General features: G+C 41.3%; 2 protein-coding genes across 4 annotated transcripts in view; both read right to left on the bottom strand.

Annotated features, from left to right (window-relative positions):
• Positions 1–3,166: 3,166 nt before the first annotated feature.
• On the bottom strand, positions 3,167–13,302 carry LOC117518935 (vesicle-trafficking protein SEC22b-B-like). Its single transcript, XM_034180207.1, is given in 10 exon segments — positions 3,167–4,069; positions 4,071–4,121; positions 4,123–4,181; positions 4,355–4,487; positions 4,489–4,502; positions 5,153–5,313; positions 5,501–5,610; positions 6,976–6,987; positions 13,218–13,254; positions 13,256–13,302. Coding segments are annotated over 10 exon segments (654 nt in total). The 5' UTR covers positions 13,288–13,302; the 3' UTR covers positions 3,167–4,024.
• Positions 13,303–17,189: 3,887 nt separating this feature from the next.
• The window catches only part of npl (N-acetylneuraminate pyruvate lyase (dihydrodipicolinate synthase)), a 44,367-nt gene continuing 34,298 nt past the window's right edge, over positions 17,190–27,258 (bottom strand). For 2 of the 3 annotated variants that reach the window (XM_034180204.1, XM_034180205.1), the window contains exons 8-12: positions 25,329–25,471; positions 25,142–25,188; positions 21,570–21,654; positions 21,448–21,487; positions 18,809–19,762 (exon numbers count right to left, since the gene is read on the bottom strand). In XM_034180204.1, coding sequence (XP_034036095.1) covers positions 19,623–19,762; positions 21,448–21,487; positions 21,570–21,654; positions 25,142–25,188; positions 25,329–25,471 — 455 coding nt within the window. In that variant the 3' untranslated portion in view covers positions 18,809–19,622. Of the gene's footprint in view, positions 17,297–18,808; positions 19,763–21,447; positions 21,488–21,569; positions 21,655–25,141; positions 25,189–25,328; positions 25,472–27,258 lie in introns of those variants that run through there. The other variant, XM_034180206.1, reaches the window with a different exon arrangement.

The raw sequence follows: 27,258 nt of genomic DNA, 5'->3' as shown, positions 1-27,258 counted from the left end.
GCAGGAGGCCTCTGCCCAGCCTGCAGATCAGCCTCCAGACGCTGCTTCCACCTGCTGGCCAGGAAACGTACCACCAGATTGCAACTGCAGGGCAAACTCGTCAGCAAAGGATGGAAAATCAGCATCATAAAAACAGTTTGGAGGACCAGCACTGTGCAGTGGCACTTTCCTGTCAAACCACTTCTAGGTCTGGAAGGAATATTAACTTTAGAATAAACAACAGATCACTTCCTGGGTCATGAGTCATAGTTTCCTCCCTAAAATTTGGAGTTAACATGTTTTTCAACATCTGTTTCCCACATGTAATGAGCTTTTTCCAGGAACCCTTTGCATATACTTTCACTTTTTTTGTTTTATGGCATAAAAGTTTAAAGGTTAAACCTTAAACTGTTTTTCAGACAAATTCCTTTGCTGAAGTTACATCTTAATTAAGGAGGTTCACCAACATGTCTCCTGAATCCCCCACAACAGTTCCTCCAGTAGCCTTATAGTCGGGCAGCTGGGACCATCGCGTTCTGCTTCCACCCCACAAATAAAACCAAACCGACTATGTTTAGGACTTTACACAACCACAAAACACAGTCAGGATGTTACCAAAAATAAAAACAGGTCTGACGCCAGAAACCCAAAATATGACATTCTGGCTGTCTCAAATCAAAGGCTGCATCCTCCAAAGGCTGCGTTTGTGGACCGCCTACATCTTAGTGACACGACTAGCCTTCACTTCAAAGGCTCCTAAGAAAGTTGCCGACAAAAACAGCTTTCTTTCCCCTGGAAAACACAAGGTTACAAGTGTATCCTTTGTGACCCAAACTTTGTGAACCAAACAAGAGTCGGCACACATTTGCTTTGTCCCCCCAAAACAAAATGCTTCCTAACACACACAATTTCATATTCCATACACACAATTATAAATACATTTATACAGTAGTGTTCAGAATAATAGTGCTATGTGACTAAAAAGATTAATCCAGGTTTTGAGTATATTTCTTATATACCAGTAGATTCAGTAGATTCTCACAAATCCAACAAGACCAAGCACTCATGATATGCACTCTTAAGGGTATGAAATTGGGCTATTAGTAAAAAAAAAAAGTAGAAAAGGGGCTGTTCACAATAATAGTAGCATCTGCTGTTGACGCTACAAACTCAAAACTATTATGTTCAAACTGCTTTTTTAGCAATCATGTGAATCACTAAACTAGCATTTAGTTGTATAACCACAGTTTTTCATGATTTCCTCACATCTGCGAGGCATCAATTTTGTTGGTTTGGAACCAAGATTTTGCTCGTTTACTAGTGTGCTTGGGGTCATTGTCTTGTTGAAACACCCATTTCAAGGGCATGTCCTCTTCAGCATAAGGCAACATGACCTCTTCAAGTATTTTGACATATCCAAACTGATCCATGATACCTGGTATGCAATATATAGGCCCAACACCATAGTAGGAGAAACATGCCTATATCATGATGCTTGCACCACCATGCTTCACTGTGTTCACTGTGAATTGTGGCTTGAATTCAGAGTTTGGGGGTCGTCTCACAAACTGTCTGTGGCCCTTGGACCCAAAAAGAACAATTTTACTCTCAACAGTCCACAAAATATTCCTCCATTTCTCTTTAGGCCAGTTGATGTGTTCTTTGGCAAATTGTAACCTCTTCTGCATGTCTTTTATTTAACAGAGGGACTTTGCGGGGGATTCTTGCAAATAAATTAGCTTCACAGAGGCATCTTCTAACTGTCACAGCACTTACAGGTAACTCCAGACTGTCTCTGATCATCCTGGAGCTGATCAATGGGTGAGCCTATCATTCTGGCTATTCTTCTATCCATTTTGATGGTTGTTTTCCGTTTTCTTCCACGCATCTGTTTTTTTTTTTTGTCCATTTTAAAGCACTGGAGATCATTGTAGATGAACAGCCTATAATTTTTTGCACCTGCATGTAAGTTTTCCCCTCTCCAATCAACTTTTTAATCAAACTACGCTGTTCTTCTGAACGTCTTGAATGTCCCATTTTCCTCAGGCTTTCAAAGAGAAAAGCATGTTCAACAGGTGCTGGCTTCATCCTTAAATAGGGGACACCTGATTCACACCTGTTTGTTCCACAAAATTGGCGAACTCACTGACTGAATGCCACACTACTATTATTGTGAACACCCCCTTTTCTACTCTTTTTTTTTTACTAATAGCCCAATTTCATAGCCTTAAGAGTGTGCATATCATGGTCTTGTTGGATATGTGAGACTCTACTGAATCTACTGGTACCTTGTTTCCCATGTAACAATAAGAAATATACTCAAAACCTGGATTAATCTTTTTTGTTTTTGGCCCAGGTTGGGAATAGAGATGTTCCCAAAAATGAAAAATAGTCTCAAGCCAAATATTCAACACTGAATCAGTTTTGACTTCTCCACCAAAGAGGTTATTCACAGATGTAAGAATGTGACCGTCATTGGAAACAGGAAGCTAGCTCCCCCCAAAAAGTTCACCAAAATTTGAGTTTCTCCTGTTATAAATGACATGTCCTCACTGCTTTCTTTTTTTTTTCTTTTTTGGGGGGGGGGGGGCTAAACACCTTAAATGTTGGTTTTGTTTAGTTTAGAAAACTGAGTATGTATGTAAGAACTCAACAAGACCATAAACATTATTGGCGTCATTGGAGGAACAAAACCATCCTTTCAAAACAAAGTCTTCAAACAGAAAGCAAAGTTCTTTGTAAATTATTTTTAATTCATAGATAACAGAACAGAAAAAAGGACAAGGTGTCTGAATAACACCTGTGACTCCTGAATCAGCCTTTTTTTTTTTTTTTTTTCGGTCTACACTCATGTAAACTTTACAGAAAAAAAAAAAAAAAGGACCAAGCATCTCCATTTTAAAGCCTGTCAAAATGTGGCGGTCCACACAGGCACTAGAGAGCACAATGGGAGCATGGACACGCTGTGCTGGGGTCAGAGATCAGATCAGAGGGGCTCACACATCATAGAAATATGACCAGTCAGAAATGAGTGAATCTGCAAAACATTCATACATAACAGTATGAGGAAAAAAAAACCCCTGATGACTTTAAAGGAGTTTGTGTCTGTTGTTATCCAGCAGGGCATTAGTCACAGCCCTTACACTGTGGCTGATTCACTCATTTTTATTTTAAATTGCCATTTTTAAAAAAAAATTGAAAATCAGGACCATTTTTGACATCCAAGTCTTTGTCTCTGCTGAAATTTTTCCAACACAGACGACAACAGTTCAGACTCCAAAATCAGGCCAACTTCAAACTGTCTTCATTATTTTATTACTATTTGGAGGTACGCTGATGAAACGGACTCATTATCGAGATCAGTGATATCCCGACATGGGTGCAGGTTTGACAATTTAAAACTGGACCAGTTTTACATATTTTGGCTCTCACCCCTATGGACAGGTTTTTTTTTTGGGGGGGGGGGGCTGCCTGTCATGACCTGGTTTGAGTGACACGTCTCGATCTGTTTAGCGGTAATGCCTGTTTCTGTCTGTGCCACAGTGACAGAGCAGCTGCATCACCTCGAAGCAGGGAAGAGATGGAAGCAGTTGGGGCAGATTCCCACCTGCTGCTCTGTTTGCACTTTTCTGGGGTTTTTTTAAGTATGAATGAACGAGTCTGGCGTTCGAGGTTTACAGACTCACAAAACAGCGGAAAAAAAAAAGAAGTATCTTCATGTTTCTCCCACACTTGCATACAAATCACCTTAAACACAGCCGACCCACACAGTCACACGCAGGAACATACTGACTTCCTCTAAACTTCAGAGAGATTCGGAGCGCGTGACGGTACGATGACATCATTACTACTCAAATTACAGGATGATCGACACGTGGGAACAAAATGGGTGGTGGCATAAAGTCTTATGTGGAGCCGAGCTCCTGTTATTGATTTATTTTGTTTGGTTTTTTTAGTTGAAGGTGGTAACTTTTTGTCGTCTCTGCAGACTGTGTACAGCTCAGTTTCCACTCCGGTACCTCCTACACCTTCTTCTATTTCCCTCTCAGAGCCACCAGAAGCGTACGTACACAATGAGCATGATGAAAAAACACGCCGCCGGCGGCCAGTTTGGCGTAAGTGGAGCGAGTATTCAGATACTTGGGCATCACTGCGATACTTCTTCGACAGGCTGGACAAGTTGCTGGCCTTGGAGTCCAGTGCTGCAGGGGAGCAGAAATCAGGAGGTCAGAGGAAAAGAGGCAAGAGTGAAATTAGAGGAGGAATTGGAAGGGAAAGGAGGGGACAAAAAAAAGACAAAACAAAGACACAAAGGATGAGAGTGCATCAGTGAGCTTTAGAATTCAACAACAGACCAGAGAAAAACAAAAGGTACCAGAGAGCGCCTCCCCTCGCTGCAGCACCTCCTCTATGTTGGCCACCATGATCCTCTGCACATCTTGGAGCTCCGTATTGATGCTGCCCAGATTCCTTCTGGCTCGGCTGTCGATGTACGACTTCTTTGTTTTTTTGGATGTATGTGTCTGGCAAGTGGCAGAACGAAATGGTTAAAGCCCTGAGAGGCACCTTTGGAGGACTTTTCTTTAACCAAACTTAATTATGATGTAGGATGTCAAGGTGGCCTTGTGGTTAGCACTGTTGTCTCACAGTGAGAAGGTCCCAGATTTGATTCTGACCTAGTCTTTCTGTGTGGAGTTTGTATGTTCTCCCCGTGTTTGGGTGGAATCCCTCCAGGTGCTCCAGCTTCTTCCCATTTCCAAACATGTGTGAATGTGTTTGTCATCTTGCCCATTGACTGCTGGGATTGGCTCCATCAACCATCTCTCCCCCATGACCCCGAGATTGAATAAGTGGCTTTAGAGAGTGGATGTGATGGATAGTTGTGATGTCTGATATACGCTAAGCAACAAGGAGTTGGGCTACCAATATGCAGACCTGGGTTTGATTCCCGGCTGTGCCACCCATTTGAGTCCTAGCACAGGAGACTTCATCTCCGCTGTCTCAGTCCACCCAGCTGTAAATGGGTACTGAGCTGGGCTGGGAAAGCAGTCTGTGAAGGACTGGCAGCCTCTCCCGGGGAGGTGTAGACTTCTGCTTCAAGCTCGGGTGTTGTGGGATAGACACGCCCTCCAACAGGCCATCAGAGCCTACACGGGGCTTAGTAATGACTTACCAAATTCAATGAAGGAATAAGGCCGAGATACTGTGTGGACCTTCTTTCCGTGCTGTTCATGAAACTCTGCTTGAAGATCTTCTAGATAAGCAAAGGCCAGCTTCTTGGGAAAACTGGCTTCACATAGCACCAGGTAGCACACGCCCTGCTCTATAAAATAACTGGATAAACAACAGAGCACCTGGTCAGAAAGAAAATGGAAAGCAGGTGATTCCTCAAGTCTATAATTAAGAAGCTGTTATCCAACACGTGAATATGTAGCATTTTAATGCACAGCAAATCTATAATTATGATAACATGGCTTCCTAACTGAGCAGATTATTAGAAATGCGAGTGCCGTTTACTCACTGGAAGGACACAGAACCAGCCTCTAAAGTGCACCGTGTGGGACTCTGCTCATTGAGTTTCCTGAAGAGCTGTTTAGCTTGACTCTGGTACTGCTGAAGGTCTCGGCCCATCTAAACAGGACGGGGGGGGGGGGAGTCAAAATCTTACACTGAAGACAGCAGTTCATCAATCAGGGTACTGTTTTAATTAAACTGCTACACAGAGCTCACAGATATACATGTCAAGGCCCAACGCCAACACCCTGGACGAGCAGATGAAGCAGTGGGGCAAAGGTAGGATACTGGGCCCACGTTACTGTTCACCTGTTTAAAGAACATTATCTGTTGCATCACTGGTAAGACACTGCCAAGCAGCAACAGACAAAAGTTGCACAGTTTCTCCAATCAAAGCCACAGAAGCCTATGACGCCTTCAGTGATGTCATGGTGTCTTCCCTCACAAATCTCCTTCATGCACAGTCACTCAGTTTTCGAGAACTACTTACTTTAGACAGATTTACCGCAGTGCACCATACAGTCTGTATTTCTTAATAACTGCTTAAGTCCAAGACATATTCAGTGTCTTGGAAATGTTCATGTATCAATCCTCTACCATATCTAAAAATAACTGGCTGTAAAAGTGATGACTGTGCAATCGAGATTCCAGAACAAAGGCAAAATGACCAAGTCCTGAAACACAGAGCATCAAAGGACATGTCCTAAATGCACATCTTTTGTGGCAGCTGGAGCATCCCTCTGTAGACAGGAGACTTGGGGCCATTTCTCATGTGTGCTGTTAGTGACACACATGGAAAATAGACAGAAAAATGATCTGTAGACAGTCACTTTGACATCACACGGACAACATTAAATAATTAACACCCTTTACTGGCGTTTCCATAAGTGAGAAAGAAGTCAATGACATGAAAAATATAAATAATTTATAACCATTCCAGAGACGGGAAAAAGTGTCAGACAACTGCTATCTGGTGACTTTCTGCTGTTCATTTTTCTGAACAATCCTTAAATAAACACATGGAGCTCTATGGCCTTCCCAGGATCTGGATTATAAAAATAATTTAACAAAGGAAAAGGAGACGGTGAGATGTTTATATACATATTTTTAAGTTTATATATTATCACACATTGAACAGGATGTATGCTTTCAGGGAGGTACTGCTGAAAGCCAGATCAGCAAAACTAGCCTGGGGAGAGAGAAAGCACTGGGCTCTCTCTCTGTCTAACTCACTCACTCACACCCCACTGGTGGTGTATTTAAGATGTAAACCGCATCACTGTCCAAATACTTATGAAACCTGGCTGCAAATCATTTGTGGTCAGCACTTGGCTGTAGACCGTCTTAATGTCTTGGGTACGACTGAGTAAATACTTAAACTGGTAAAACACTGACTTCTAAATATACACAAAAGCATCACAGAATATGAATGATGATGAAGACAACAGACATCATGCAGAGAAAAAGAAAAAGAAAACAAACCTTTTCACTTCCCTTTGTGAAAGCAAGCAGAGAGAAAATACAAAAATAAGATTAATTTAAAACATGAATCACGTTTAACACGAACTGTTAAAAGGGTTGGGCACCGGTTAAATAACCAGAGAGAAGAAAGACCCTGCATGTGTGACGGGCACTTGGAAAGTGCTTCCAAAGCTGGAGCCCAAAGTGCAAAGTGGATGTAAGAGGACATACGACTAATGTGGGATGAAAAAAAACAAACAAACAAACAAAAAAAAAAAACAATTATGACTGAAATATGTTCAACTAGAAGTAAATCCCTCCGACAGGTTAAGGTCACATGATCACTTCGATCAGCTAACAGATAATTCTAATCAGATTTGTGACGTCTTAATACAAGAATGTGAAGAAATAAATAAGAGTACATGGCAGAGTAAAAAGAAAAAGCTGTTTTTTTTTTGCCCACAGACAGATGCTGATATTTCTCTTCTGTTAGCTGGTGGACAGAAAAAATCAATTTAATGCTGTAACAATAAACAGGACCAGGCTAATACTACAAGATACCCACACTGCAGGGTACATTACATTATTTCACATTTTGTTACCAGGTCTCCTATTTCCAAAGAAAAGCTGAGAGATGCTGGACTGTTTGCCCCAAACACAGCAAGAACCCGACAGAAAGGAACACAGCTTTTTGAGAAGATAAACAAGTTAAAAGTCACAAAGTGCAACTCTTTTCTTTGGTTGGTCACATCACCACCAAAACTTAGCCATTTTCTTACTCACAAATCATCTCTTTACAAAAATCATTCCATGTCATAAAAAAAATTAACATACCTTGTCTTCAGCTGGTCATGAACTCATATATATTATCAAAGCCAAGTGGCCTCTGTGTGTGTTTGTGGGTGTGTGTGTCTGTGGTTTGATCATGGAGAAACCGAGGAGGAGCTGACATTTGCCGTTTGGTATGTTTTGTATTTTGGGTCAAGGATGAACGCTGTGAAAACAGAACGTTAATAGGACTAATATTTCTTGAGAAACTAGGGATATTAGGTAACAACAGTAAACAATGGACGTTGATGATAACATTCTGGACTCACATGCCATTCCAGCAAGGGGCGCTAAATCATATTTATACTAAAAGCGTGATTTTATTGAGTAGGTTCAATGTAAGGACATAATATAATTGTAAATACGTTAAAAATACATGGATGACACAAGAAAATGAAAACACTTATTTCCATTGTGGTCCATTTAAAAATCAAATATCAAAATAGAAGTAATAATGAAATAAAAATATTAATAATACCGATGATAAAAATAATGATAATATAATAGTGTGTATATGATAATGAGAACCTAAACAATTTATAAATACATTAAGACAGTAAATTAACATAAAAAATGTATGCAATTAACAGGAAATAAAAGGTTTGAGTTCTTCTTCTAAAAACTGTTGAGGTCTAAGGTTCTAAAAACATTCTGGACCCTCACACCATTCCAACTTATTATAGAAACTTAGCAACATGTATTACCACCCTTGAAAAATGTCAGCTATGTATTTCAGAAACACAACCCAATCTAGAGCCTGTGGATCCCCACGGGTTTTTCATTCATTCTGTCCAGAAGGTCATCGGTTGCCCTCTCACCTCTCTGGAAGATCTATACTGTTCCTGCTGCCTCATAAGAGCCCACAGCATTTCACAAGAACCAACTCATCCTGGACACTCACCGTTTGAACTGCTGACCTCCAGCAAACAATTCAGAACAATAAAAACACAGACTAACAGAAAAAGAAACAAACACATTTTAGCTCAAAGCAATTAGTGCTGTGTTAACTTGACTCCATGTGCAATATCCATTTGGAATGTGCAGGACCAGCTGAATGTGAAATAGTATGCACGTACAGTGAGGCAAATAAGTATTTGATCCACTGTCAATTTTCCCAACTATAAAGAATGGAGACGTCTGTCATTTTTATTGTAGGTATGCTTCAACTGTCAGAATCAAAAATAAATAAATAAATAAATAACCCAGAAAATCACTTTGTATGATTTTTAAATAATTAATTTGCATTTTACTGCATGAAATATGTATTTGATCACCTACCAACCATCAAGAATTCTGGCTCTCACGGACCTGTTAGTTTTTCTTTAAAAAGCCCTCTTATTCTGCACTCTTTACCTGTATTAATTGCACCTGTTTGAACTTGTTACCTGTATAAAATACACCTGTTCACACACTCAGTCAATCACATTCCAACTTATCCACCATGGCCAAGACCAAAGAGCTGTCTAAGGACACCAGGGACAAAACTGTAGTAAAGTAAACTAAGGAAGGGCTCTGTAAGAAGCATTTCAAGGTCCTGGAGTGGCCGAGCCAGTCTCCAGACCTGACCCCAACAGAAAATCTTTAGAGGGAGCTGAAACTCCAAACCTGAAAGATCTGGAGAAGATCTGTATGGAAGTGTCAACCAAAATCCCTGCTGCAGTGTGCAAACTTGGTCAAGAACTACAGAAAACGTCTGACCTCTGGAACTGCAAAGGTTTCTGTAAGAAAAATTAAGGTCTGTTTTTCCAATAGGATCAAATACTTTTTTAATGCAATAAAATGCAAATTAATTATTTAATCATACAATGTCATTTTCTGGATTTTTATTTTTTTAGATTCTGTCTCTCACAGTTGAAGTGTACAGATGATAAAAATTACAGACCTCTCCATTCTTTGTAGGTGGGAGAACTTGCAAAATCGACAGTGGATTTTGCTTATTTGCCTCACTGCACATACATACACACCTGAGATTTTATTCTATATTTCTATTTTAATATTTGTACATAGTACCTTTTCAATCCTGACATTCGTTTTTGTAACACTGAAGGGCAGGTGCAGTTTCATTTTATCCCGTAACCAAAATAAAGGCCTGAATTGAGATGGATAAAGGGGAAAACCAAAGCCTCTATCTCCCTCTGTCGGTTGGCAGCAGTAACTACAGTAGGCCCCTCCCCTTTTTTTCCAAATTGTACATACTAGAAAATGACTGCAAACCACACTGCACGACACAGCAGAATTACGAGTAAGAAACATGTTCAATTCAACTGTTTAATTTATATTCAACAGTGATTACAGTATCAATAATTAAGCCTCCTTTGGTTGAAAAATAACTAACTATCTGCACCCTTCTGTGATCAACAGTGATGTTAAACTGTGAAATTGCAAAACTTCTATGTTCTAAATAATAATAATTACAAAAACAAAAACCTGTTTTAACTTGCAGCTTAACCTTAACAATGGAGAAAGAAAGCCAGAGTAAAGAAAGCCACATTAGTATCGTGAGCCAGTATTTTATCTACTTAAAGGAATAAGTCACTGCTGCAAGTAAACACCAAAAGCTGCATTTACAAAGCAAATTATCTTCATGCTGGAGTGCTCGTGAATTTAAAAGCAATTCTTAATCGCGATTTACCACACAAACTCTGTTCCTAAAGATCCACTATATATATATATATATATATATATATACACATATATACACATATATACACATATATATATATATATATATACACACACACACACACATCATTGGATAACTACAGCCTGCCTCAGCCCCTGGCCAGTAAAGTGTTTTTTCCTTCCTCACTGGCTGGATGCGGACTAGGTAGGAACCCAACAGCAGGGTGCAACTTTTGAACATACCAATGAGAAAAGAGACGAGCTCTAAAACTGGGAAGCTCGAATATACGGACAATAGTGACGTGTCTTTCAGCTCTGTGCAGCCTGATCCCATCAGATCTCAGAAGAAGCAGTGCGGGACCTCTTTGGAACACCAGCGGCTGGCTGTGTGCATTTCTCCACGTAACACTGAGTTGCATCAGTAAGGGCATCCGGCGTAAAACCTGTGCCAAATATCAATGCGGGTCTGGTTGTATCCGCTGTGGCGACCCGAACACAAAACACAGAAGCAGCCGAATGGACAACCGATGACGTGCCTTTCTGAGAACCTCCAGGACATCCGATGCTCGGAAAACAGTCTTATCAACAAACAAGCTCAAGCAACTGAATGTTGACACAGCCACCCTTCAGGAAACACAGCCGGTAAGCTTGGCTATTTTGAAAGAGGACGACATTCTATACTGGCTTGGGAAAGCATCTGATAAGAGCACATGGTGCCAGGGTTGAATGAGGGCAGGCTGCTTAAGATGATAGAACTTGGTAAACGTACTCCAGAAAGACTTCCAACCCTCCACCTCAATACTACTGAAGGTCGTTTTACTCTTGTTTGGCCCAACACTGACCTCCGCTTCAGAAACAAAGGAAGGATTCTATGAAAACCTCATGTCCACTTTAGGAATACCTTGTTCTTCTGGGCAAGTTCCATGATCATGACTCATGGCCCTCTTGTTTGGTGTAGGCCAAATGAATAACAGACAGCCTGCCTGAGCTGTACACATACCATCATCTGTGCATCTCCAACTCCTTCTGAACCAGGCCTCAACACAAGCTCAGGGGTGTGAGTGGCAAACTGAGAAAGAAAAAAAAAGGAAGCGTGGGGTTCTGGGGGCATGCTCCCCTGGAACAACTTTCCTTTTTCCATGCATTCATCATACAAATATTGGTAAAAAGAATATATGATTTAAGAAGATGAACTTTATTATCCGAAGGAAATTCTTTTGCCAGAGTAGCAACAGTAACAGTGAACAGTTTTTTTGTTTTTACAATAGGTACCACAATTTATGCGAAATGACTGAAGACATTTGCACAAGATGTTTACCATATTGCACATAAGTGAGTAACTGAAAACTCGGATTGTCATGTATTTATCCTGCAGAAGGGGGAGGAGTTATACAGTCTGATTGCCACAGACAGAAAAGACCTCCTGTGGCATTCTGTGGTGCACCTCAGTGTCTCAGTTGTGGCTGAAGGTGCACTGACAGGACGTCAGTGTGGCATGCAGGGGGTGGGAGGTGTTGTCTCGGATGCTGTGCAGTTTCCTCAACATCCTCCTCTCTGACACCTCCACCTCCACCTCAGACCCCAGCTCAACTCCCAGGACAGAGCCAGCTCTCCTGATGAGCTTATTGAGTCTGTTTGTGTCAACTACCTTCAGCCTGCTGCCTCAGCACACTACAGCGTAGAAGATGATGCTCGAGACCAACGAGTAATAACACATCTGCAACAGATGCTGAGAGGTTGGTCCATGCTTTTGTCTCCTCCAGGTTGGACTATTGCAATGCCCTCCTCGTCGGGACCCCTGGTAAAACCTGCAAAAGCGCAGCACATCCAGAACTGTGCTGCCCGGGTCCTGACGAGAAGGCGCAAGTTTGACCACATCACCCCTGTCCTCAGATCCCTCCACTGGCTGCCCATCAAATACAGAATAGAGTACAAACTCTGCCTCCTGACTTATCAGTGCATGCACGGAACCGCCCCTGCCTACCTCAGTGAACTCCTCACCCCACACACCACCTCAAGATCTCTCCGCTCCACCACCTCCTCACACTGCCTTCACCAACCCAGGACCAGACTATCCACCATGGGAGACAGGGCCTTCCAGGCAGTGGCCCCTCGGCTCTGGAACTCCCTCCCAGAGACCCTGAGGGCCCCACAAAGTGTGGAGGCCTTTAAAAACAGCCTAAAGACATTGTTATTTCAAAAGGCCTTTTAGATATCTTATCGTTTAAATGGTTTTTGAAATCTGTTTTAATTCTGTTTTAAATCCTTGCTGTAGCACTTTGAGATTTCCTTGAAATGTAAGGTGCAATACAAATAAAATGTATTATTATTATTATTATATTTTGCAGACACTGAAAAATCTCATGAAATATTTGTACCATTGAATAAATGAAAAACAAACAAACAAACAAAACATTCATTTGTATACTTGCCAGTGACTTTTTAAAGTGATAAATTTGAATTACCTATGAAACTGGGCTGTTAAAGCTAATTATGTCACTTAAAATAAAATACGTATATAACCTTATGTAGTTTATCCAGGTGGATTTTCTCCAGGTGTTACTGCCTCACACGTCACAAAATGACATTAGCAAAGCAAAATGTTGTCTATACACACCACACACCACACACACAACACACACACCACACACACACACACACCACACACACACACACACACACCACACACACAACACACACAACACACCACACACACACACCACACACACACACACACACACACACCTCACGGCCACAAAAGGCGTATTTTTTTTCAAACGACACTAAACGAGTAAATAGATACAAAGTGAAACCTGCTCGTCCTCCTGCATGGACGCGGCAAGCGGCAGTGTCCGCCAGCCGAGCGATCATCGTCAGCACCATGTCTGTCAACTTTAGATCCGACCGGCGACGAAAAAGGAATGAAAGTGTTTCTTTGACAGACCGACAACAGCACCGACGCTGAGGTGGACGGAAATGACGACAACGGCAGCGACTTCTTCTTCTATGGCGTCGTTGCGTTGCTGCCACCTGCTGCATCAGTCCGGTATAGCAGCACTAAATCCTCTCGCGTTCAGAGTCTTTCAAGTATTTAAAAATTCAACTCTTCCGCCTCCCACTTGACCTTATGTCTAAAATACTTCCTACCTACACAAACGTCTTTCAGGCCCGTTCTCCTAAATTTTGAGAGAAGCTCGTGCCTTTCTCTGGAATATTGACTCCAGTGCACGAGGACATGCTGCACAGTCTCTGACTGTGAACATCAGAATCAGGTTCTTCTGCAGTTATTTACTGAATCTGTCACTTTACTAGTTATTGAAGATAATATAATCCTTTAACAGTCCCCGACAGGGAAATTTATGATGTTGCAGCGACACAGGGACAGTAACAGAACAACAGTGTAGTCTCCAGAATAACTTCAAAGAAAAATATGAAGTTCCTGCGCAAAATAACAATATATACAATAGAATAGAATACACTATATACAAGCAGAAAGAATGTTTAGTTAATATTGTACATGGTTGAAAAATTGTTACCAAGACTGTTTCAAGGCGTTTTGGGGCCCCAAGCAAAATGAATTGGAGGGCCCCCCCAACGCCTCACCACCCCACCCATCTGCCCACAAAACTACACGAACCACAGCATAGACACACCTTTAAGTTCACACTTTTGTATCAATAAAATATTTCTTTGGCAGTGCATTTGAAACTTGCAAACACCCACCACCATCCCATAATAACCAACATATAAAGAGAGTGGAAATTATGTAGTAAAAATCCATACCTCAAAAATGTGCACAGTAACTAAATTCAAACATAGTTTAAAAATGTTATCAAAAATATGTTATTAACAAAGTCATATTTAAATGTGAACAGGTATAAGTTGTTAACTTAAGGGGGAGAAGATATAGATAGTATGTATGTCTACATGAGTCCTTGGGTGTTATGCTCATAAGAGTCCAGCAGAGGGCGATGCGAGAACAAGGAAGTTGTCTGCCTCCCAAAAAGTAGTCTACGCTCAAAGGCTATTCGCCCAACCTTTGGGCAGATAAGTCATACATTGAACATTAACCGTTGGGCAGATAATGTCTTACCTTATTCGCCCAACTGTGATCGTGTATTTGACACATTTTGTGCATCTAAACTACGTTTTTTATACAACTTTTTTAAGGCTCTATTGCGGCATGTAAAGCGGCGTATGTTTGACACATTTAACGGTGCTGTCTTTAATTACTGCGGAAAAAAGAACACTACAATGGATGAAAGCAGACAAACTTCATAAGCATTTTGAACGGAAGCCTGAAACAAAACAGTTTTTGAACAAAATGCTGCTTGTTGCTTGTAAGATGGTGTTAGTTTAACACAGTTCCCTAGGTGTGATGAGCTAAACAGAACCGCTTTTGATCACAACCCCTCCACGGGCTGCAAACCCTCCTGCAGCCGGAGAGAAAATATCCACCCCCCCCCCCCCCCCCGCATTGAAACCGGAAGTGAACTTACAAGCGTGCTCATTGGTCGGTTGTGGTTGGGCATATATGCTCATGTATTTACTTTACTGAACCAACAGTTGGGCGTATAGCCACTCCGTTTTAGGAAACTCAGCTCACAAGTGGACATTAATCATTTATGAAGATGTAATACTGTCAATGTGACACAGCCATGCAGGTAGCTAACATAAACATTACATTCTGTTGACACGTCGACCTAATTTATCCAAAGGAAATGATCACTTACCACTGTCCTGTTTTTTCTTACTCTTCCTTTCTCTTCTTTCGTTTCTAGCTTCCTGACAGATAACTCCGCTTCATGATTGCTGAAGTTTTATATTTTGCTGGTGTCCCGGGTTCCGTTGAAATGAACTAGTACCCATCGAGATGAGCTCCACCACACAACTGGATTGCCCACCTCACCTGTCGAGTTGAGCTCCGTTACGTGGCTGGTTGCTGTGGGAAGGGCCCCCTTGATTTTGATAACAGTGTCGCTACACTTACCAGCACAGACTATCACAGAATTTAAATGGTGCTCACAGTTTGTCATTGTCTGGGGGCCCCAGGCCAGCTCAGGGCCCCAGGCAATGATTGGTTTGCTGGTCTGAGTGGTCTACGGGGAAAAGTGCTGGTTGTGGAGTCTTACAGCAGCAGGAAGGAAGGACCTGTGGTGACGCTCCTTCATGCACTTTGGGTGGAGCAGCCTGTCACTGAGGGAGCTTTCCTGTGCATTCAGGTTGTCACTCACTGGGTGGGAGGTGTTCTCCAGTGTGGCTGACAGCTTAGCCATCATCCTCCTTTTTCCCCAACTCCTGCACTGAGTCCAAGGGACTCCCCAGGACAGAGCTGGCCTTCCTAATCACTTTGTCAAGTCTCCTCCTCTCAGCACTTGTGATCCTGCTGCTCCAGCAGACCGCTCCATAAAAAATAGCTTATGCCACCACAGAATCAAAAACGATCCTCAGGAGCGCCCCCTGCAGTCCAAAGGACCCGAGTCACGTCAGCAGGTAGAGTCTGCTCTGGCCTTTCTTATAAAGTGCAGTAGTGTTGTTTGACCAGTCCAATTTATTGTTTAAGTGAACACCCAGGTACTTGTCCACTATCCCAATATCTTCTCTGGATCTTCACCGGTGTTGGTGGAGAGTGTCTGTACCTGCGGAAATCCACCACCAACTCTTTGGTTTTCCCGGCATTGATGGGTCACCCCTCTGCACTCTGTCATCCTCACCAGTGATGAGGCCAACAATTGCAGTTGTCTTTTGCAGGTGACCGTTGACAGAGTTGTTCAAGAAGTCTGCAGTGTAGAGGGTGAAGAGAAAGGGAGCCAAGACAGTTCCTTGCAGGGGCCCCGTGCTGCAGATGACCATGTCAGAGACACAGCCCCTAGTCCTCACATACTGTGGTCATTCTGTGAGGTAGTCCAAGATCTAAGATGAGAGGCGGGGCTCCACACCCCGTGATCTCCAAATAAATTGCTGGCCTCAGTCTCCTGCTCTCAGTATTTTTTTTCTGCTGCAAGTTAATTTCCCTTCAAACAATACACTTGTCCTCCGCTTTGGAAAGATTGATACTGATGTCTATGTTTTCTTTTGTCACAACTTTTTTGGCCAACCTGTCCACCTTCTCATTTGTTGGGATACCTATGTGGGGTGGAACCCACATCAGCGCTATCTCAACCTCTTTCCTTACACAAAATGTTGTCAATTAGTTGTCAAACAAACAAGCTTGATGAGTCAGTGGTGATGCGAGATGCGATTCAGGAGCAGTCATGATCACAGAGGGCACTCAAACCAAAAACACAAACATACATACTTACTTTTTCATGAAGAGTGTGAAACAGAATTTTATTTCACAAATGTAAATGACAAGTGTGTGTCTGGCTAATGTGAGGTACAAGCATTTCAGCCGGCAAAAGATGTAACATGGAGCCCCATTTCACCACAGTAACTTTTTCTGGGACTTTGCAACAGGCCAATGCAGCGACAAAGTAGCACACATCATAACGAGCACAAAAGCTCCTCGCCGATGGCAGGATTGTAAAGAAGGCCGTGACTGCAGTGGGCTGATATTTTGTCTGGTATTGCCAATGTACAACTGGTGCTAATGCTGTGGTAAGGAGAGTGTCTGCACTTTTCGTGGATGCAATTCAAACAGCTGAATCGGACATAGGTGCAAATGGTTCTCAATTCAGTGTGATGCGTCTGTCGACTCCAGTGACACAGCCCAGCTGTTTTCCTTCAGATGCTGGTTTGATGACTTTAACACCACTGAAATCTACAACCAGGGAAGTTGATATTTACAATGAAGTGAAGGACTACTTTGTAGAAAAAAAAATCCCTGTTGAGCAGCTGGTCTCTGGTGGAATCACCTGTGATGACCGGCCGTCACTGCACACTGTTACTGGACCTGAATTTTATGGATAAAAGTTATGGGATGTGATCAGGTCATGGCGCCTGATATTAAGATCATCAATTCCATTCTAGCAAAGGTAAAGCAACATCAGAGCTCCAAGTCGTTCTTGGAGGAATGTTCTGCAGAGTGCAGGGATCTCCTCCTCCACACTTAGTCAGGGTAAGAACCTACAGCGCTTTCTTCCTGGATGAAATCAAGACTTTACAGAAATGAGGGAGGAGGATACAACCTATTATCAGAGAGGCTACTTGATCTCAATTTCCTGGCAGATGTTACTGAGAAGATTATCCACAGCCTTATAAACAATAACTTGCTGTATTAAATCCAAAACAGAATGACCTCAACCTATGCATAATGTGTTTATGCTGCCACAAAACATTTCTGATCCACTGTGCTCAGCTTCCCCTGCAGTAGAGTGAATGCAACACCGCCCCTGCTTTACCGATTCTTCAGCCATCTCACGTTCCATTGTCCCCTCACCCGTGAACAAGACCCTGAGGTACTTGAACTCATTCACTTGGGGCAAGACCTCATTCCCTTCCAGGTGCAAGCAACTGAAATTTTTTTTGACTGAACATTTTCTGTGAGTGGACGGCCGAGTGCTGAAAGTGCCAGGTCCTCTAGGGGATCTGGGTGCATGCTCCCCCCAAGAAATTCTGAAAAAATTGTGCAGTTTGGTGCATTCTGAGAGCACTTTTGTCGTTTTCTTGGCTTAAAACAGTGGAATTTGAGTCTTATAGTGGAACAAAATATGGCTCAAGTCTTGATTTCAATTAAAATTTATTACCGTCTTGTATGTGTCTGTAAAAAGTTTCCACAAATGGACTGACGGTCTACATTATTTGACTTTAACTCTGTTTTCTTTCCACATTATAAAATTCTAAGTGTGTCTTATAAAACAATCAATAATTCCACCTGCAATAATTCTGCTTTTAGTAAATAATACACTTAAAGACATGATAACTGTTGCCAATGAAAAGTCTTTTGCCACTTATAAGTCATTTAAAAATGATGCAATAGCTAAAAAAAAAAAATGAAATAAAAAAGGACCATCACCAGATCAATACCACATATCATGCCCAAATACCACCAGAATGCATCACTTTCAAATGCCACACAATAAAAAATCATAACCAATGAAGATACCTTGAACAGTATTTAGAAGAGTGCTTTAATTTTACCTCAAAATAAATCTCATTTTGAATGTTTTATTTATTAAAGAGTAAAAACTGAAGGAAAACACTTGTAAGGCTTGAAAGACGTTTCTGTAGGAAGTATTTAAGGCATCAGGTCCCGTGAGAGGGGAAGTGTTGGCTTTTTAAATAGTTGAATGATACTGGACTCATCAGGGGGATTTAGTGCTGCTATAATGAACTGATGCAGCAGGTGGCAGCAACGCAACAATAAGGATGCCGGCTGCCATTAAAGACCGTAGAAGAACAGAGGGGTGCGCTTGATTCAATGCACAGGGACACACGTTTTGAGAAGAGCGCGTCAAAATAAAGCAAATTAGCAGTTTTATATGACGATATAAACGGAACATGGAAACAAATTTTGATGGAAATCCGTATACAAAAGGAGGTTTTGTATCCATGTATCTGCAGAAGCATGACATTCGCCAACCTTAAATGGAGTAAGTGGATACGAAAAACAAACCTACGTACGTCCCGGTCTTGTGATATTACATTTATTCATAAAAATCTGTTAATACAAAATAGTAGTTTATCTTAAAGACTTCTTCCTTTATCGCTTCTCATGACTTGGATATAGACATTTATTATTCCCATTACCATGTATGTCTCTCCCGTCATAGGAACGGAGTGACAGCAGCAGGTCCTTTCCATTTAAAGCAACAGCGACAAAATGCACCATATTTTAGAAATCTAAGCATTTGTTTCTCTGTGTTTACTGAGTATTTTTGGCTGCCTTTTTGTTAAAGTTTGTTTTTTACATATTCGTATTAGCTAGATTAACAAAATAAAAGGTGTAAAATCCCTTTAAATCAGAGCCTCAAATGTTGACTTTTTTCTCAGCTGGTTGCAACATTTTCTAAAATTACCATTATTTTGATCATCCTCCAACAGTACAGGTTAATACAGTTTATTTATCAAGTGCACAGCTTACTGTTCATATTTTGAGAATGGATATGAATAATGATATTGCAGTGACTGCTGATATAGTAGAACGTTTTGAGTGGACTGTGTACTACTTGGTGGATTTTCTTGTATAATTCAGTTATTGGTTTCAGATTTGGCTGCAGGTGATGTGATAATGTTAAGTGGACTTCCAGAAATGGAGTCTGAATGTTTGATATCAGCATTCAGGAAAAAATGCTGTAAAATTTCTCTGCAATCAACACGGCAACCTCATGAGGACACGGCAGTATGGGGAGGCGAGGGGGCCCCAGACGTAAGCCTGACAGCTCGATCATGAGCTGCTTGTTCAATCCCACGTCAAAACCTGTCAATTAGAATAAATCAGAACTTAAGCAGAGAATGACTGCATCACTACCACATTAGAGATCTTAAATTTGACAGAAAACATGACAGCTATCACCAGGGTTCTAGCCATGGTTGGGAGTGCTGGGCGGCCCCGCCTGGAACTGCAAATTTCCACCCAGCTCTCGGGTTCAAATTCGCTGTGCCACTCATCTCAGAATTTCTGAAAAAATAACTGAAATGTTGCTGGAAATGTTCCAATTTGATCATTTTTCAAGCTTATACAGTCATAGTTTTGCAATTTTAAACCAATAATTAACGTAATAAGAAATATATTTCTCATTTTCTTCATATCAAAACGCAAACAGTAGAGATAAGAGAGTCTGTGCGTTTTGTGGCCACAGAGCTGTGAAGGGCAGCAGCTGAAAACAGCGTCTCTGCTCCACTCTGAACTGAAGAAAAAAACATGAAAATTCCACATTAAATAATCCAGAGGTTCTGTGTCCGTATTTCATGATACATTCAGAAATTTACAGTTTATTTTACAGTTGAAAGGCTTCGTGTTTCCAAAAAGCTCAGAGTTTGAAAAAGAGCAGATGGTAGAGGTGGGCAGATCGATCCTAATATCGATACCAATGCTGGTATTGATACTGAACGATCCTCGTGTAAAAAGATCGATACTCAAGCCTTTTTTCTCTCCCGCACGCACTGACTGCTGCGCACGCAGATTCATCAAAGTCTACTCTCTCTGTAAGAGCAGCGCTGCGCTGTGTCACACAACACGGAGCAGCGCAGCCTTGTATTGTGGTTTGTCAGCCCTCTACCTCAGGAGATTTTGTTTTAAGTTGTGTTGAGTGATATTTTTTTAAACAAAAATGTTGATTGTGATAAAGTATTTTGCTGTCACGTACAATGTTTGGCGAAATTCTATCCTAGGTCTTTTGGATCCTTTGGATCTGTGAAGCTTAAATATGAAAAAGTATCAGTATCGATATCGGTGATACTGGGCCTGTATTTACTTGGTATGGGATCAATACCAAAATTTCCAGTATCGCCCACCTCTAGCAGTCAGTGTGATCAGCGAGGGAGGAGGAGGGGGAGGGAGAGAAACAGAGAGAGAGAGAGAGAGAGAGAGAGAGAAAGAGAGAGAGAGAGGAGGGGCACAGTGTCAGTGAAAGAGGAAAGTGGAACTGATTCAGAAAGTTTTTCATTTAAAAGAGCAGGTTTGACAAATCAGTCCAGATTCAGTTCGTGTTCAAACAAGGCAATTAGGTGTTATATTGTTTAAAAAGAAAAAATAATGCATTCCCACTCAAAAATGTTGAAAACAAAAAAAAACTAAACTGTCAGGATGACAGAAAAAACTGCTTGCTTCACTGGATTAAAAACTACTGTCATTTTTGAAGAAGAGAGTAAATGCTTTGTCCATTAAATATTAGTGTTTTTAACATTTTCAGTATTGTTCAATGTATTAACTCTGATCTTACAAATATGACAACATAAATATAATTTTTTTTGTTTATTATTCTTGTTTTCAATGCATCTAAAACCACCCAAAATTAGTTAAAATAGGGCTTGCCAGTAATTTTTTTGTGTATAAAACTCCTATAGCTTCAGGGGTCCACGGCCCTCTGAAGCTATGAGCTGCAATCACATAATTTACCCGGCACTAAAATGGTCCTAGCTAGAACCCTGGCTATCACCCACCTTTTTCCATGGCGTAACTGATAAGTTCTTGCATCTTGTTCTGTTTATTGAAAGTACAGTAAGATGTCAGCACCCAAAACCGATGTGAGACAGCAACAATTGGGGAATGCACACCACTCTACCTGGATTTTCCTGGCTTGGACGAGGTCACTATTCTCAAACGCTGAAAGAAGCTGATTGGCCTGGCATCCCAGATAATTATACGTGCTGAAGGCAGAACACAAACAAGGTACTTGTAGTTGTTCCCAAGAAGAATGAAAGGATCATATTTGTAGTTGCCATGTCCTGAAGGACCAGTTTCTCCTGCTGAATTAATACTGTGGAGGATTCAAATTTACACTTGAATAATATAATCACGTTCGTCCTGTTTTCTTTAAGCAAGTCAGAGGATGGATATATGAACATCTCAAAATTACTGAATATTTCTTGGCTTTCACTGACATTAATCATTAAGAAATACAAACAGTATGGTTGTGTACAGAAAACCTGTGTGGTGGTGGCAGATTAAAAAAACTGACTACTGTCAGAAAAATAATAACGTAATAATAGTAACCGCCCTGAATCGCGGCAGAGGAAGAGGAAGACAGATGTCTTGCTTCAGTCTGAAGACTTTATTACCGCGGAAGTGCCACCACTGAAGCACATTAGAAAAACCTCAGAATATATACAGCCTGTAACACACGGCGGGGGGTATCTTAGCAAAGATTTCACAGTCATAACCCTCCCCATGTCTCCAATACTGCTGCCGGACTTATCTACCCCAAGGTTGGCCAAGACAAACACATTTTATAAATGGGGGAGAGTGGCCGTCTCTTATCTTATTCCCTGAGAAGAGCTGTCTTTTGTTGTTTCACATGAAAACTCCCAGCATTAAATGTAAAGTTAGCACAATATATATTCAGCATACATGATATCAATTAAAAGAAAACTCCACATTCTCCCATCATGATAATAATGAAAAATAATAAAGTACAAGAACTTTTCCAACACTACACAAGGAGAAGCCAAGTGAGGGAAGTCACCAATGACAATGATGCTATAAGCTTCTGTAGCTGTGACTGCAGAGACAGTGGAAAGTGCAGCTTCTCTCTGTTTGACCAGCAGGGTGGGACAGAGATGAGAAGAAATTCCACACAACAAAATGGATCTAATCTAGACTTGTATCTCCCATGTGCCTTCTGTAGCTGAAATATCAACAAAGAAAAAATGCACTCTTCACAGTTTCTCCATTCACAGCCACATAAGTCTATAATGACTTCAGATTGGCCTGGGTGTCTTGGTGGCTTCCCTCACTAGTCTCCTCCTTGCACAGTCACTACGTTTTTAAGAACTGGCACCTCCAGGCAGATTGACCACAGAGTATTATACTGTTTGGTTTTCCTAAGGATTGATGTAAATGAAGCCCAAAACATATTCAGTGACTTGGAAATATTCATGTTTCCATCTCCTGACTTGTCTAAAGAAAACTGGCTGTAAAAGTGATGACATAGTAAAAATACTCCTTATACAACCCCTGGCAAAAATTATGGAATCACCGGCCTCGGAGGATGTTCATTCAGTTGTTTAATTTTGTAGAAAAAAAGCAGATCACAGACATGACACAAAACTAAAGTCATTTCAAATGGCAACTTTCTGGCTTTAAGAAACACTATAAGAAATCAGGAAAAATAATTGTGGCAGTCAGTAACGGTTACTTTTTTAGACCAAGCAGAGGGAAAAAAACACGGAATCACTCAATTCTGAGGAAAAAATTATGGAATCATGAAAAACAAAAGAACGCTCCAACACATCACTAGTATTTTGTTGCACCACCTCTGGCTTTTATAACAGCTTGCAGTCTCTGAGGCATGGACTTAATGAGTGACAAACAGTACTCTTCATCAATCTGGCTCCAACTTTCTCTGATTGCTGTTGCCAGATCAGCTTTGCAGGTTGGAGCCTTGTCATGGACCATTTTCTTCAACTTCCACCAAAGATTTTCAATTGGATTAAGATCCGGACTATTTGCAGGCCATGACATTGACCCTATGTGTCTTTTTGCAAGGAATGTTTTCACAGTTTTTGCTCTATGGCAAGATGCATTATCATCTTGAAAAATGATTTCATCATCCACAAACATCCTTTCAATTGATGGGATAAGAAAAGTGTCCAAAATATCAATGTAAACTTGTGCATTTATTGATGATGTAATGACAGCCATCTCCCCAGTGCCTTTCCCTGACATGCAGCCCCATATCATCAATGACTGTGGAACTTTACATGTTCTCTTCAGGCAGTCATCTTTATAAATCTCATTGGAACGACACCAAACAAACGTTCCAGCATCATCACCTTGCCCAATGCAGATTCGAGATTCATCACTGAATATGACTTTCATCCAGTCATCCACAGTCCACGATTGCTTTTCCATAGCCCATTGTAACCTTGTTTTTTTCTGTTTAGGTGTTAATGATGGCTTTCGTTTAGCTTTTCTGTATGTAAATCCCATTTCCTTTAAGCGGTTTCTTACAGTTCGGTCACAGACGTTGACTCCAGTTTCCTCCCATTCATTCCTCATTTGTTTTGTTGTGCATTTTCGATTTTTGAGACATATTGCTTTAAGTTTTCTGTCTTGACACTTTGATGTCTTCCTTGTTCTACCAGTATGTTTGCCTTTAACAACCTTCCCATGTTGTTTGTATTTGGTCCAGAGTTTAGACACAGCTGACTGTGGACAACCAACATCTTTTGCAACATTGCGTGATGATTTTCCCTCTTTTAAGAGTTTGATAATCCTCTCGTTTGTTACAATTGACATCTCTCGTGTTGGAGCCATGATTCATGTCAGTCCACTTGGTGCAACAGCTCTCCAAGTTGTGATCACTCCTTTTTAGATGCAGACTAACGAGCAGATCTGATTTGATGCAGGTGTTAGTTTTGGGGATGAAAATTTACAGGGTGATTTCATAATTTATTCCTCAGAATTGAGTGAGTCCATTATTTTTTTTCCCTCTGCTTGGTCTAAAAAAGTAACCGTTACTGACTGCCACAATTATTTTTCCTGATTTCTTATAGTGTTTCTTAAAGCCAGAAAGTTGCCATTTGAAATGACTTTAGTTTTGTGTCATGTCTGTGATCTGCTTTTTTTCTACAAAATTAAACAACTGAATGAACATCCTCTGAGGCCGGTGATTCCATAATTATTGCCAGGGGTTGTACTATTGTGAACACCCCCTTTTCTACTTTTTTTTTTTTTTTTTACTAATAGCCCAATTTCATAGCCTTAGGAGTGTGCATATCATGAATGCTTGGTCTTGTTGGATATGTGAGTACTGAATACTGGTACCTTGTTTCCCATGTAACAATAAGAAATATACTCAAAACCTGGATTAATCTTTTTAGTCACATAGCACTACTATTATTCTGAACACTACTGTATAGCTGCAAAGGTTACCAGACCACCAAAATTAAACAACTGAATGAACATCCTCCGAGGCCGGTGATTCCATAATTATTGCCAGGGGTTGTATGTAGTTTGTCCAATTACTTATGGGCTTGGACAATCAAGGAACTATGTGTACATATGGCTGGCATCCAGAAGCCACAAAAATAGTAGTAGTAGTAGTAGTCACTGTCCAAATACTTCCAGCCCTGATTGCATTTGGACATCTCCTCCAGCACGGTGATGGTTTTAGAACAGAGATGAAATACTGACCTGCCCACTGCCCCATCTGCTCCCATTGCCAGTGCTGGTAGGAGTTGCTATAGAAAAATGAAATAAATACATTTTAGAATCTATTGAAGGACCACATTAGGGTGTCTCTCTCTCTCTTATACACATACACACACACTTGTTTCTATACATATGCAGTTGTAGTACAAAAGAAATGAGAAACCCCGACCTCGTCCACGCCGTACAGGAACAACTGCTTCTGATAATTACTGAGGCACAGACCGAAGTCCATCAGGTCACTGCTGGAGAACTTCACACCACTGAAGGAAGGAATGAGCGTCTCAATACCTTCCAACACCTCTTTCGCTTGCCCTGAAGAATAAACACAACAACCTCACATTTAGCAAGTCTGTAACACGCCCAAGCTACAGCGCGTCTCCAGTTATAACCGGCTGACAAGTGGTGCAATTAAGTGAAAAGTCATGAGACCATCATTCAAGCTTCACATTTAAACCCTGATTCAGGCTTCCCAACATTTTATGGGAACAAAATTCCCTGATTTTTCCCTGACTTTTCACTGATGATATTAAAAATTCCAGGATCATAATTTTGACCTATTTCTTGCTTCAAACATCTTCAATAAGCAGCAACTGCAGGTCCTAAGACATAAACATATATTTGTGCCATTTTAAAACACAGCCATTCTTTCCTCACCTTTTTATTCATTTTTATTTTTACATCAATAATTGGAACATTTTGTCTACAGTATTAAGTTGGAAATTGTTGCGTAGCAACATGTGGCCACACAAAGCCAAGAGAACAGGGTCATCATACTTCAGACACATTAGTCACATACATGTACTTCAGTCTCAGGAAGTTCTCAGACTCTCTGCAGAGAAGCAAAGAGCTCACTGACAACATCATTCTGCCTCAGGGCATTTGACTTTGCAGCTGTGTGACACTGGTCTTTTGTTCAACCTGTAGATCCTGCACACCAGCATCTTATCTGAAAATTTTACAATGTTCAAAATTTCTGGCATGCATAAATTTTGTGCCACTTGTGTGAACTAGTCGTGAATATTTCACAATCTATTGCTGTAGTAGACATACGAGGTCTATTAGAAAAGTATCCGACCTTATTATTTTTTTCAAAAACCATATGGATTTGAATCACATGTGATTACATCAGACATGCTTGAACCCTCGTGGGCATGCGAGAGTTTTTTCACGCCTGTCGGTTACGTCATTCGCCTGTGGGCAGTCTTTGAGTGAGGAGTGGCCCACCCTCTCGTCGATTTTTTTCATTGTTTAGGAATGGCTCAGAGACTGCTGCTTTGTTTGATCAAAGTTTTTTAAAAAACTGTAAGGCACAACTGAATGGACACCATTCGATAAATTCAGCTGGTTTTCGGTAAAAATTTTAACAGCTGATGAGAGATTTTGGTGTGTAAGTGTCGCTTTAAGGACGGCCCACGGCGCCTGACGGCGATCTGCGCTCCGTGGCGGCGTCGTCTCGCTGTTTCAACCTGAAAACTTCCACATTTCAGGCTCTGTTCACCCAGGTCGTCGTCAGAGAACAGAGAAGTTTCAGAAGAGGTCGGCATGAGGAGTTTATGCAGACATTCCACTGTTAAAGGAGATTTGTAATGAAAGAACGTGCGGGCAGATTCGCATGTCGGGCCGGACCCGACCGCGGGGGGTCGCGACAGGAAAAACACCTCCATTGGAAACCTTAACGGACAAGTTGGAACATGCCCAGCTGTTAAACAATTTCTCAGATGCTCACTTGTTGAAAGCCATCAAAAGCCGCCTGAATTTTACAAATGGTTTTCAACACGGAGGTGTTTTTCCTGTCGCAGCGCAGACGGATTTGCGTCGTCGTCACGGAACCGACTCGGCGAATTTGCCCGCACGTTCTTTCATTACAAAATCTCCTTTAACAGTGGAATGTCCGCATAAACTCCTCATGCCGACTTCTTCTGAAACTTCTCTGTTGTCTGACGACGACCTGGGTGAACAGAGCCTTAAATTAGGAAGTTTTGAGCTCGAAACAGCCAGACGGACGCCACCTCCGACCGCGCCGATCCGCTTTGTGAGCTGTCCTTAAAGCGAAAGAAACTCCACAATCTCTCATCAGCCGTTAAACTTTTCACCGAGAA

Source organism: Thalassophryne amazonica, chromosome 10, assembly GCF_902500255.1.
Source record: "Thalassophryne amazonica chromosome 10, fThaAma1.1, whole genome shotgun sequence".
NCBI lineage: Eukaryota > Metazoa > Chordata > Actinopteri > Batrachoidiformes > Batrachoididae > Thalassophryne > Thalassophryne amazonica.
Note: the sequence above shows the minus strand (reverse complement) of the source record. Positions and strands in the feature narration are given on the sequence as shown.